Consider the following 12,094-nt stretch of genomic DNA (forward strand, 5'->3'; position numbering starts at 1 on the left):
TTCCTCACCTGTCACCTGCAAATCACACACAACACATCCCCATTTAGTTTTGAGTATAGATCCTTCAGCACTTTGAGCCAGGCTTATGTGTATTTCTTCCCTACATCACTAAGAGTGGCTATAATACATCTGTAGTATCCTGACAGTTATATGGAGAAAATCTTACATAAGATTTTGCATTCAGAAAATTGATGGATTACTTTAAAGCACTCCTTTCAAAAGTTCTGCAAATAATAAGCTGTAACTTAACTCAATTTATAGAAATTTAATACACATTTTCTGGGACCATATCATCACTTAAAGCAAAAGAGGTCTTTAAAAGAGGTTGCCATAATTTGGAAAATGTGTTCAATGCCTAAAGAATGAGAAGTTATTAATTATAATGACTAATTATAAATGCCTCCACACTGCCATCTGAAATACTCACCTGATGTTTCTCAGCTTTCAATTTTTTTGACGGCAGAATCTTTAAAATCTATTATAGCCGGTTCTGGTGAGTCCAATGTGCAGCAGAAGACCCATGCTGAGGATGACTGGAAATCTGAAAAGCCAGAAGCTTCTCCCAAAGCACCCACTTCCTCAAAACACACTCATTTGCCTATTTCTCTGCGAGGCAGAAATGTCAAAAACCCTCTTCTTGACTTGAAGAACAAAATACTGGCTAATGGTGGGATGCCCAGAAAACCCCAGCTTCACCCTAAGAGGACTGAGGGGTTGGATCTTCAGTTGACAGAAATCACCGATGAGGAGGGGCTGGATTCCCCGGGGGACCCACCAATGTTGCCCTCGGAGACCCAAGACCAGAAGCCACAGCAGAGGCCACCAAGTAGATCTGTGTCCCCAGTCCTTGCTCCTGGGAGGACCCCAGTGAGGGTGCTGCCCCAAAAGGAAGGGGCAGACCGGGGTGGCTCCTCTCTGGCTTCCCACCCTCGTCCAGGGGCGTCCTCCTCTGCAGCACACACACCCATTGAGGGTAGCCCTCACCGCCCTCCAGTGGCGCCCTCCACCAACCTGCCCCCCAGCTCTACTGACAATGACTCCGTGGGCCAAGAAGAGGAGGAGCCAGCCGCAGACTCCCGGCACCCCAAGGACGCTGCCTCCCAGCGGCTGCCTCCCAAGAGCACCGCCCAGGCTCGGCCGGCCCTGTGGCCCAGCCGCCAGGCCACGTCGAGCGCCCTGCGGGACAGAGGCCCTGTGCACCACGGCACAAAACCAGCCTTGCCTGCGCGGAGAGCACCCCATTTTGGGGGTAGGGAGGGAAATTCGGGTGCTTCAGTCTCACCCTCGAAACTTTCTCCGCCCCAGGGAGGGTCATCTCGGCTGCTGCCGACAGAGCCACACCCCGGGGCTCCCGTGTCCAGGGGCTGGAAGGATGGTCAGGACGCCCCAGCCCCCAAGTCCGGCGCGCCATCACAGTCCAAGTCTTCCTCGTCTTCTGGTCTCTCCTCAAGGACACCGGTCTCTGAGGGAGAGGATGCCTCTGACGGCGATGGTGACGGTGATGCAGAAGTTAGAGGCAGGCAGGCTGAGGCCACGGCCCCCACGTCTCGGGCCCGGCTGCCCGCAGGTCCGCCTGTCTCTGGACATTTCAGTTTGTTCAGAAACAAGCCCTTTGCTGCCCACACGAGATATCCAAGCCGCTTTGGCAGTGGCCGAGGACCCCGGTTGCATCCCTCCAGCTCTCCACCGGCCACCGTAACCCCCAGAGGCCCCTGGAGGGTGAATTCTCACCCAGCTTCGGACCCCAGGCGTGGCTCCGGTATCCATGGAGACGGCGCCGAGAGCGAAGCAGAGGACGAGAAGCCGCTGCCTGCCGCGGTGGTAAACGACCGCGTGTCTTCCTCCTCCAGGCAGCCCGCCTCCCTGGGCGTGGACCACCTAAGAAAAGGCCCGCAGAGAGGGGTGAGCGTTCCTCGGAAGGAGCCCCTGGCCGAGAACCCCAAGTCGGCCGGGACCGAGGCAGGTGCGCATCCTCGGGGCAAATCCCTGCCCTCCAAGGCGCTGGATGTTCAACAGAGCACAGAAGTGGGTGTGGAGGGCGGCTCTCCGAAGGCGCAGTTGGCCCCCGCTCCGCGGCCTGCGACGCGGTCCCAGCACCACCCCGCGCCCGGCGTGCCCAAAAGGATGGCACCCGGCCAGGGCCTGGGTGCGGGGGCCGCCGCTTCGGAAGGGCAGCCTTCCCCTGCGGTCTCCGTGTCGCAGCCACAGCCCCAAGGCCCCCCGAGCAAGGAAGTGGGGCGTCCGCTGTCCAAACCCAAGCCCGAGCTGCCCCAGGCTGGGCGTCCCCACCCCGCGGCGCAGGAAAGCGCCTCCTTCTCGGACCCCTACGCGGCCAGAGGCAGTCAGTCCCCCCACACGGCAAGCTCCCGAGGGGTGCTCCCCACGTCTCCGCACCATCGGGACGAGGATTCCGAGGGCAGATCTGGCGGAAACCACCACGACAGCACCGAAGCAGAGGCCCGAGGCTCCCGGGCGCCAGCACACCTGGCCCAGGCCGGGGACCCCATCCTGTCCCTTCCCAAGCACCGCCAGCTGGAGGCTCACGCAGGAGGCGCGGGCGACAGTCATCTCCGCAGACCCCCAGGCTCCCCGCTGCGGCCCGGCAGCCCCCGCCACTACCCCCACGCCCGCCCGAGGGTCCCGGGCCGAGCGGGGCCCCAGGCTGTGGGGAGCAAGGACCGCGCTTCTCAGGCCGTGCCGTCCAAAAGGGAGCCCCTGACCTCTAAATCTCAGCAGTCGGTCTCGGCAGAGGAGGAGGGTGAAGACGCGATGTTTTTTAAAAGAGGAAAGGACGAGGACCCTCTGTCCTCCTCTGTTCCAAAGTGGCCCTCCTCCTCCAGTCCCAGGGGCAGCAAATATGTGGATGGGAACATCGCTAAGGACAAGACGGACCCTGCCATTGTGCTCTCGCTTCCCAGGGTGAGCTCCCCCCAGGACAAGAACGACACTCCTGTGAAGCGTCCTCCTTACCCCCCTCCCAGCAGCTCCCCGAGAGCCTCACACCTCCCGCCCAGACACCCCCACCGCAGCCCTGCCACCCCAAGCCCCACCGCGGGCACCCCTGCCAGCGTGCGGTACACCACCCACGCCCCTCCTGTTTATTCCTCCACCACCCCTATGCTCTCCTTGCGCCAGCGCATGATGAACTCAAGATTCCGGAACCCCTTCTCGCGCCAGCCTGCCAGATCCCCTACCAGACAAGGTAATTCGTTTTTAACTTAACATTCTCTTTGGGGCTCTCAAGAGGGTTCATAGCAATTCTTGAGAGGCTTTTATTTTATATTATCGAGGGTCTGCTATGTCCAAGCACTATGTTAAGAGCTTTACAGATGAAACTGATTTCATCCTCTTAACTGCCTCTTGCATTGCTTCTGCTGGTTTTCAGATGAGCAGACTAGGGCCCAGGGGCCTGAGTGGCTTGCCAGAGGTCAGGCAGCCTATGTGGCTGAGCCACAGTTCCCATCCCAGATGTGCTAATTCCTCAGGCCTCTGCCATTCCTCTATCACATACTGCCTCTTTAAATTCCCCAACTTAGGCTCTTAATCTGTGAAAATGCGTCACAGTCATGATGCCAAACTAAGGTTCTTGTATTTTAGGTTATTTTTAGTTGCTCACCTGCCAGTGTATATTTAAAGAATCCACAGAAAGGAATTAGGTAACTGCGTAAGCTGGATCTTGTTCTTGTTGATTCTGCATATAAAACTCTCAACATACCCTGGGACAGACTCAAATGTCTTGGGTGTGAATTGCTCAGACATTGCAATCAGTGCATGTTATTTAAAACCTCCAGAAAATGCATGTTAAAGATGATTGTCACATGGAGGAGTAAGAGGCAGATGTGTGACTTACGTTGAGAACACAATGTAGACAGCTATGAATTGGAGTCTCCATGGACCCCAGGGCAGGATCTAGGGTATTTAGTCCAGGTCTGCATTCGGTTTAGTGACATCTTGCACTCTCCTTGCATGGAATTTGGGCTTAATGGAAGATTCTTGAATGAATGCATTAGTGTTTGTTAGTCTGTACTATGTGTTATTAGCTTAGCCCAATGTAAAGAAATAGAACAATGCCCCATATAGAGGTCAGTTTACTATTTAAATAGACTATTTTGAGCAAACCTAAGACCCTGATAATAGATGTAAAATCCACATTCCCTGTATATAGCGGAAAATCAATAAATATTTAATTTTCACTAGCTATTTGAGTGAGAAAAGTAAGTCTCTGACCCTCAAATAGTTGTCAGAAAGCCCAAGTACTTTATGCCGTGGGTGGGGCTGGACCAGAGTGCTCCCAGCGCAGACCTCGACTAACTGTAGCTGATCAGAAATGCTGAGAGATGAAGAGGAAGGGCAAGTGCTAGGAGCAGACAGAACAGCAATGGAAAGGGCAGCTAACTGGACCTTCTACTTCATCTCTGAGCAGACACTTCTCAAGCAGCCCCACACAGGTCAGCACTGAGCATTTACACTTGGCGATTGACGACTGGACCTGATTCAGCTAGAAATACTTGTTGGGTTTAGTATAATCTGCTGAGAAGAGCAGGACAGCATCTAGTATATTTTAGAGAGTGTTCATCCTTCCAACTTTCCTTCCCTCTATCTTCCAACTGGCTAAAATAACACTATAGCCACTACCGTCCTAAGCTTTATTTAGAAATTTTACGTACGTGGACTCTCTCCTTTCCCCAGTATTGGCAGAAAACTGTGACTTTACTGTACTCTTCATAGACTTTCATTTTTGGTATTTAGAAGTTACAATTTAAGACTGTCGTCTAATATATACAAGTTACTGGCTTAAAATTCTGTTTAGTATTTCTGTTCAAAATGATATGTTACTACTTAGAGTTTGGTATGAAGCCAACTTTACAGGAGTGTTGAGTTTAGCAGATTCTTTTGTTGTTGTTGTTGCTTTTGTTTTCTTTTGTGTGCCATGTAGGTTACAATGGCCGACCAAATGTAGAAGGGAAAGTGCTTCCTGGTAGTAATGGGAAACCAAGTGGACAAAGAATTATCAATGGCCCTCAAGGAACAAAGTGGGTAGGGTAAACTTCTTTACACATACTGGTTGTTTTCACGCTGTTGGGAAGAGAAAAATGGTGGGCATGTGTAGCAATAAATGAAATGGTCTTTCATTTTTCTGCTCCAGTTTTAACCACTCATACGTCAATATATTCTTATATTGCTTCTTCCATTGCTCAGAAAGATCTTTTATTCTCCTGAATAATTAGTTTGCTTTCTTTTCGTAGCTAATATGATAAGTGGGCCCTTTATTTCCTGTTTGCTTTGACTGGTTAGGAAGATCACACAAATGTATGTTCCAACCCCACAGCAATTACATAGACCCTGATACTTAGCCCCTTAAATGGACTTCTTTTTCTCCACCTCTGATAGCTTCATTTTATCTTTATTCTTTGTTATTTGATCAACTAGTATACACATTTTTCTGTAAATTGTCCCATATCCTTCATAAAAGAAAGCAGGGTAAAAACAAATGAACAAACCAAAAAACCCTGGATCAATTAGGCAATTTTTATTAGAGCACCTTTGAATTTTCCAATGATCATTGTTCGACCGAAACAGAAAAATAATTATTAGTATTTTATAATGCGTTTAAGCTAAATGACTTTAACTTCCCGGGGTTAAATGTTTAGGGGTTTTTGGTAAGTTAGAGGGTAATGGGCAGAACACTTTTACAATGTTCAAGGATTTAAAAGATTTTTTCAGAGAATCACAAAATTATTCATATTTTGACTAGGAATTCCCAGTCAAAATTTCCCCTTTATAGCAGTAAGATTTAGGAAAACATATTGAGAGACTTTATAAAATTTTTGGTCACAGGTAACAAGGTACACTTTAACATTTTTCAAAGGAGCAGGAATTTATAAAGTAAGAATGTATATTAAAGTGAAATATCATTCAAACAATTTTGCATTGAAACAGTATGGAGTAGAGTTCAAAAGAAGGGTTTATATAAATACATTTTATTTTAGCATCCAACAAAGTGGACTTTTGGCAGGGGTTCCTCCAGTGGCCTGCTGTGCAGAGTCATGGTTCTCAGACATTACAGAGCATCAGAGTCTCTGGGGGCTTGTCAAATAAGCTCTGGGATGGAGCTAGGTAATTAGCATATCTGTCAAGTTCCCAGGGGACGCTGAGGCTGCTGGTCCAGGCCACACTTTGAGAACCACCAGTGTAGAGCATGAGCTTGTTCCTTAATAGGGATAATAATAGCTTCCCCCCTCCCCAAAGTATTACAATTCCTGAGAATATGACATTTTTGCCTGTATTCTATATTAGGCAATTTAATTGCAAATTAAATTATTTTTGTTATAGCAACTTCAATTTTTGACATTAACAGCCAGATGGAAACATTTCATGTTTTTTTTTTTTTTTTTTAAAGATTTTATTTATTTATATGACAGAGAGACACAGCGAGAGAGGGAACACAAGCAGGGGGAGCGGGAGAGGGAGAAGCAGGCTTCCCACGGAGCAGGGAGCCCGATGCGGGGCTCGATCCCAGGACTCTGGGACCATGACCTGAGCCGAAGGCAGGCGCGTAACGACTGAGCCACCCAGGCGCCCCAACATTTCATGTTTTTAATACACTAGCAATACATGTTCATGGCAAGAAGTTAAAACAATTCAGAAATATGTGAAAAAGATAGTTTCTTTTTTTAAAAAAGATTTTATTTATTTATTTGAGAAAGAGAGACAGAGAGCATGAGAGGGAAGAGGGTCAGAGGGAGAAGCAGACTCCCTGCTGAGCAGGGAACCCGATGTGGGACTCGATCCTGGGACTCCAGGATCATGACCTGAGCCGAAGGCAGTCACTTAACCAACTGAGCCACCCAGGTGCCCTGAGAAAGATAGTTTCTAAGCTAATCAACATCCCAAACCACTCCCCAGAGATAACTACTGCTAACAGTTTGGGATATGTCTGTCCAGATTATTTTTCTCTGCAGTTTTAAGCTTATATACACAAATGAATATATTTTTATTTCTGCAAAATAGTCAGTTCATAGCAGCTGATGTCAATATATGTAGAATTTCCAAATCCTTTTCATTGGCTGCTAGCATTCCACTGTGTGAATGGGCCATATTTTATTTAATCCCTTCCTTCCATTGATGAACACTTAAGTTGTTTGCTGCTTTTCAACATTACACACAGCGTACTAAATGGTAGCAGTATTATGAACATCTTTTGCATATTTGAGAAACTTAATTTATATATTCTATGGTTAAGTAATTATAATATGAAATGGGACGGTTTTGCACTTTATTCTTTTATTTTATTTTATTTATTTTTTTAAAGATTTTATTTATTCATTTGAGACACAGAGATACAGAGAGAGAGACAGAGAGAGAGAGCATGAGCAGGGAGAGAGGCAGAGGGAGAGGGAGAAGCAGGCTCCCGGCTGAGCAGGGAGCCCGATGCGGGACTCAATCCCAGGACCCTGTGATCATGACCTGAGCTGAAGGCAGACGCCTAACCATCTGAGCCACCCATGTGCCCTGCACTTTATTCTTATTAAGCCTTGTGAATGATGTGGACAGAAATAATGTTTCCTACTCACATTATGGTTTCCTTCTGTGGAGGCTTCTTGGATATGTTCATGTAGGTGGATTCATGCTCAGTATATTCTTTAATCTGTGTCATGGATTTAGGTCGTCGATCTCGATCGTGGGTTAGTATTGAATGCAGAAGGAAGGTACCTCCAGGATTCACAAGGAAATCCTCTTCGGATTAAACTAGGAGGAGATGGTCGCACCATTGTGGGTAAGTGAGAATGGTTTTTAGGCAACAAAAAGTGTTCTGAATTTGCTATAAGATAACCCCCTGCCGATTTTTAATGGGGACCCTCGGTCCAGTTACTTTTAGCCATGTGGAAAGGAGTTTTCCAAAGGGGCAGAACTTAGCTTTTCCCCCAATACAACTGTAGTTCTACTCTTCCTACAGATTCCATCCTCCACAAAAAGTTGGTGCTTGAGTTCCTTCTTGAGATAGGGCAGCCCAGAGCAGCAGGGGTCTGCAAACGACAGCACGGAGACCAAACCCTGTCTGCTGCCTGTTTTTGTACTGCCTGTGAGCTCAAAATAGTTTCTTCCCTTTTAAATGATTGCAAGAAAAAAATATCAGAATAATAATATTTGTGACATGTGAAAATTATTTGAAATTCACATTTCAGTGTCCAACCCAAGTTGTACTGGAACATAGACACACTCATTTGTCTGTGTACTCCGTGCTTTTTTGCCCTACAATGGCAGAGTTGAGAAGCTGCAACGTGAAGCTTAAAATACCTGGCCCTCTATCTTCTCTGGTGCTTTACAGAGTAAGTTTGCCACCCCAGGTACAATGTAACACTCTTCCTCCTTAGGTGTAGGAATCAAGAGGAGGAAAGAGTTACTTTCTTGACTAGAGACCAAGAGTTATTTCAGGGTAATGGGGCATATCAATGAAGTATTTACAGGATTATATAAAGTAATATAGAGTAAGGGACAATATAAGAAGCCCAGAAATTTCTGGATGGCAGCAGATATTGCTACCTCTGCTAAATATCCTTTTAATGCTTCCTTTGCCTTTTACTGATTCGAATGTAAGAATCCATAAGCTTTGAGAAGACACTTTGCGTTTGGTTTTTACTTCCTCTGGATGATCTCATCTCGTTGCACAGCTTTTGTCTGCTTTTGTTTCAGATCTGGGAGGGACCCCGGTGGTGAGCCCAGATGGCCTGCCCCTCTTTGGGCAGGGGCGGCATGGCAAACCTGTGGCCAGTGCCCAGGATAAGCCCATTCTGAGTCTTGGAGGGAAGCCTCTGGTGGGCTTGGAGGTTGTCAAAACAACCACCCATGCCCCCACTACAACTGCACGACCTACCACGACGACCCCGAGGCCCACAACCACCACCACCCGCCGCACAGCCCCCACTACACGCCCAACCACCACCATTCGAACCACTACGCAGACGACCACCACCACCACCACCACCCCTGAACCCACTACCCCCATTCCCACCTGTCCCCCTGGGACCCTAGAACGGCATGATGAAGATGGCAACCTCGTAACAGGCTCCAGCGGGGTCCCCGAGTGCTACCCTGAAGAAGGTAACTAACGACCTTCATTGTAATGGTGGCCCATGTAACTAGCGTGCTGCATTTCCGAGTCGGGTCACAAAGGCTGCAGGGAGGGGTAAGTAGGATACACAGTGGAATGGTGACTAGAGGCATTTCCAGTCCCACAAGTTTCGTTCAGGGTTGTCAGATTTAGCAAATAAAAGTGCGGCATGGGACATACTTAATATGAAAAAGTTTTCGCTGTTCATTTAAAATTCAAACCTAAGTGGACATCCTGTGTTTTCTCTGGCAACACTTACCGCAACCCAAGTCAAAAAATTTAGCTAAAACATGGAATATTATGAATATGGACGAGCATTTCTCCAAGTGTATATTACTGGACATTAGTAGATTTGTATGCGTTATAGTTAAAAAAAAGGTTCTGTGATTAGCTATGTGATTTAAACAAGGCTAATGATTTCTGACTGTCGGATTATTCAGATCCTTGAATAGCTTCATTGTGAATTTCCAAGGAAAGTAGAGTGTCCTAAGCTCCTTTGTCAGATGAACGCCTTCTTGATCCACTCCCACTTTGCAGAATGCTAATCCTTGAGTAGCTGGGCTCTGGTGGCAGCAAGGGAAGGACTGCTTTCTGCTGGGTAGGACTGCACTGTTTCCTCCGCTGTGGGGCACCAAGTCAGGACTATCCTCTGCCCCTTCCATGTCTTCCCGCTGAGAATGGCCCGTTCCCCCTGAAGAATGGAAGCGAGGAACCTTCGGTCAGGTTCCCGTGGAGCTGCAGAGTCATCATCTTTTCTGCTCAGTCCCTGTTCAGGCTGTTTTGGAAGAGGTCATCCTGCATTGGTGTCCGGCTCAGAGGAGAAAAATTCATCTTCTTTCCCTTAGGTGGAAAAGAATCACCATGTAGGCTGTAACACTTACGTCTTTTTAAGCTGATACAGAGTGAAGGCGCTTTGTTTCAGGAATTAGTTTGCACACCTGGAATTCTTTACATAGCCTTGTTGACCGTGATAAGCTTGAACTTGAATGCTGTATTCAAAATGGGAATTCTGTTTGAAGTCCGTTTCCTGCAGAAAAGCTCCAAGTAAACAGGAACATTGTACCCATCTAAAAATTCACACCAAAGGATAAGGAACCATGCTGAGAGGAGGGCCGTTGGGAAGAAGATTTGCAGACTATCATTTTCCCCAGTGAGCACGAATTGGAATTTACCTTTGGACTTCTGGTATGAAAATATTATGTACTTTCCTTGACCTTTCACTTCTGCATACATTGATGTGTTTGTTTGTTTTTTTAAATCAAAGTATAATTGGAACAGATATTTACTAAATAATTGTTTGCAAACAGGAGAGTGACTGTTTTGGAATTTGATGGAATTACTACTATTATTATGAATATTTTTCATTTTCTTTTGTCTAAGAGGGCTTATAGCATATTCTTTTCATTTACTTTGGATTTTTGGGCTTTTATTTGGCATGAAAGTCAATGGTTTTATTGGTATTTTTGTTTCTTCTTCTTCTCCTTCTTCTCCTCCTTCTTCTTCCTCTTCTTCTTCTTCCCCTCCTCCTCCCCCTCCTCCTCCTCCTCCTCCTCCTTCTTCTTCTTCTGGAAAATCATGATGTATGTGTATGTTTTTCACTTCACTTATGTCATCTTTCTACTTCCCTAGCCCAGGCCGAATTAGTAACCAAATATTAATTATAATTTGCCTCTAGGCAGCATTTTCAAAATAAGTACAAAACAATACAAAGTGTTGGGAACAAAGTAAATTCGTGGAGAGCAACATATAATCTTTATATAATGTTATAATGTACTATAATTATTATTTTAAAAATATTCCTGTATGGCCAGTCTTCCTTTTTTATTTATGCTGCTCCACTAACAACTTAATTTTCTTCCTTGTATTAATTCTAATCATAGTTATTTTTATTTAAAAAATTTTAAATTATAGCTTTCTTGAGATTCAATTCACATACCATAAAGTTCACCCTTCTAAAGTATACAGTTTAGTGGTTTTTAGTATATTCAGAGTTGTGCAATCATCACCATTATCAAATTCTAGAACAATTTCATCACCCCAAAAGAAACTCCATACCCATCAGCTGTCACTCCTCATTCCCCTGTCTTCCTAACCTCTGGGTAACCACAAATCCACTTTCTCTCTCTATGGGTTTGTCTCTTCTGGACGTTTCATATAAATGGAATCCTATATGATATATGGCCTTTGTGTCTGGTGTCTTTCGCTCAGCATGACTTGTGTTCAAGTTTCATCCACGTTGTAGAGTAGGTCTGTACTTTATTCCTTTTACTGCTGATCAATATTCCATTGTGTGGATAAACCACATTTTATCCATTTATTGGATGATGGACATTTGAGTTGTTTTCACCTTTTGGCTCTTATTATGAATAATGCTGCTAAGAATGGTGTGTACAATTTTTTTTAACACCTGTTTTCAATTCTCTGGGGTATATACTCAGTAAGAGAGTTGCTGTGTCCATGGTAACTCTGTGTTTAACTTTGGTAGGAATTGCTAACCTGCTTTCCTTAGTGGCTGCACCATTTTACATTCCCACCATCAGCATATGAAGCTTCCGATTTCTCCACATCCTCACCAATGCCTGTGCTTTTCTGTCTTTCTGATCCTCGCCATCCTAGTGGGTGTGAAGTGGTATCTCTCGGTGGTTCTGAATTCCGGTTCCCTAATAACTAATGCTGTTGACATGGTGACTTTGTATACTTTCCAATGATAGATTCTGAAAGGGAAAGCGAGCAGGATTACATCTGGTGCCTTAGGTCAGCCCTGATGTAGAATTGAGTAAATTCATCTGACAAATGTTTCATCTTTATCATTGTGGCAGTGATGTCATTACGAGAAAGTTCATGTGGTAAACTAGAAAGGATGTTTTTGTTATTCTGGCTTCATTCAAAATTTTATAAATTAAAATTGGCAAATAATGATTAATCATCTAGTGCATGTGAATCAGGTTCTCTGGGAGATACAGAAGAGCCGTAGGTGGCCTG

At 45.8% G+C, this 12,094-nt stretch overlaps 1 protein-coding gene across 4 annotated transcripts in view; it reads left to right on the top strand.

The window, feature by feature from the left end:
* LOC118001846 (fibronectin type III domain-containing protein 1-like) overlaps positions 1–12,094 on the top strand; it is a 98,342-nt gene that overhangs the window by 54,404 nt on the left and 31,844 nt on the right. For 3 of the 4 annotated variants that reach the window (XM_034992019.1, XM_034992017.1, XM_034992016.1), the window contains 4 exons: positions 485–3,202; positions 4,937–5,037; positions 7,666–7,777; positions 8,695–9,102. In XM_034992019.1, the coding sequence (XP_034847910.1) occupies positions 485–3,202; positions 4,937–5,037; positions 7,666–7,777; positions 8,695–9,102 (3,339 nt within the window). The remainder of the gene's footprint in view (positions 1–484; positions 3,203–4,936; positions 5,038–7,665; positions 7,778–8,694; positions 9,103–12,094) is intronic. The other variant, XM_034992018.1, reaches the window with a different exon arrangement.

The sequence above is a fragment of the Mirounga leonina genome, unplaced genomic scaffold (assembly GCF_011800145.1).
Source record: "Mirounga leonina isolate KUSES-001 unplaced genomic scaffold, KU_Mleo_1.0 Mir_54, whole genome shotgun sequence".
NCBI classification, from domain to species: Eukaryota; Metazoa; Chordata; class Mammalia; order Carnivora; family Phocidae; genus Mirounga; species Mirounga leonina.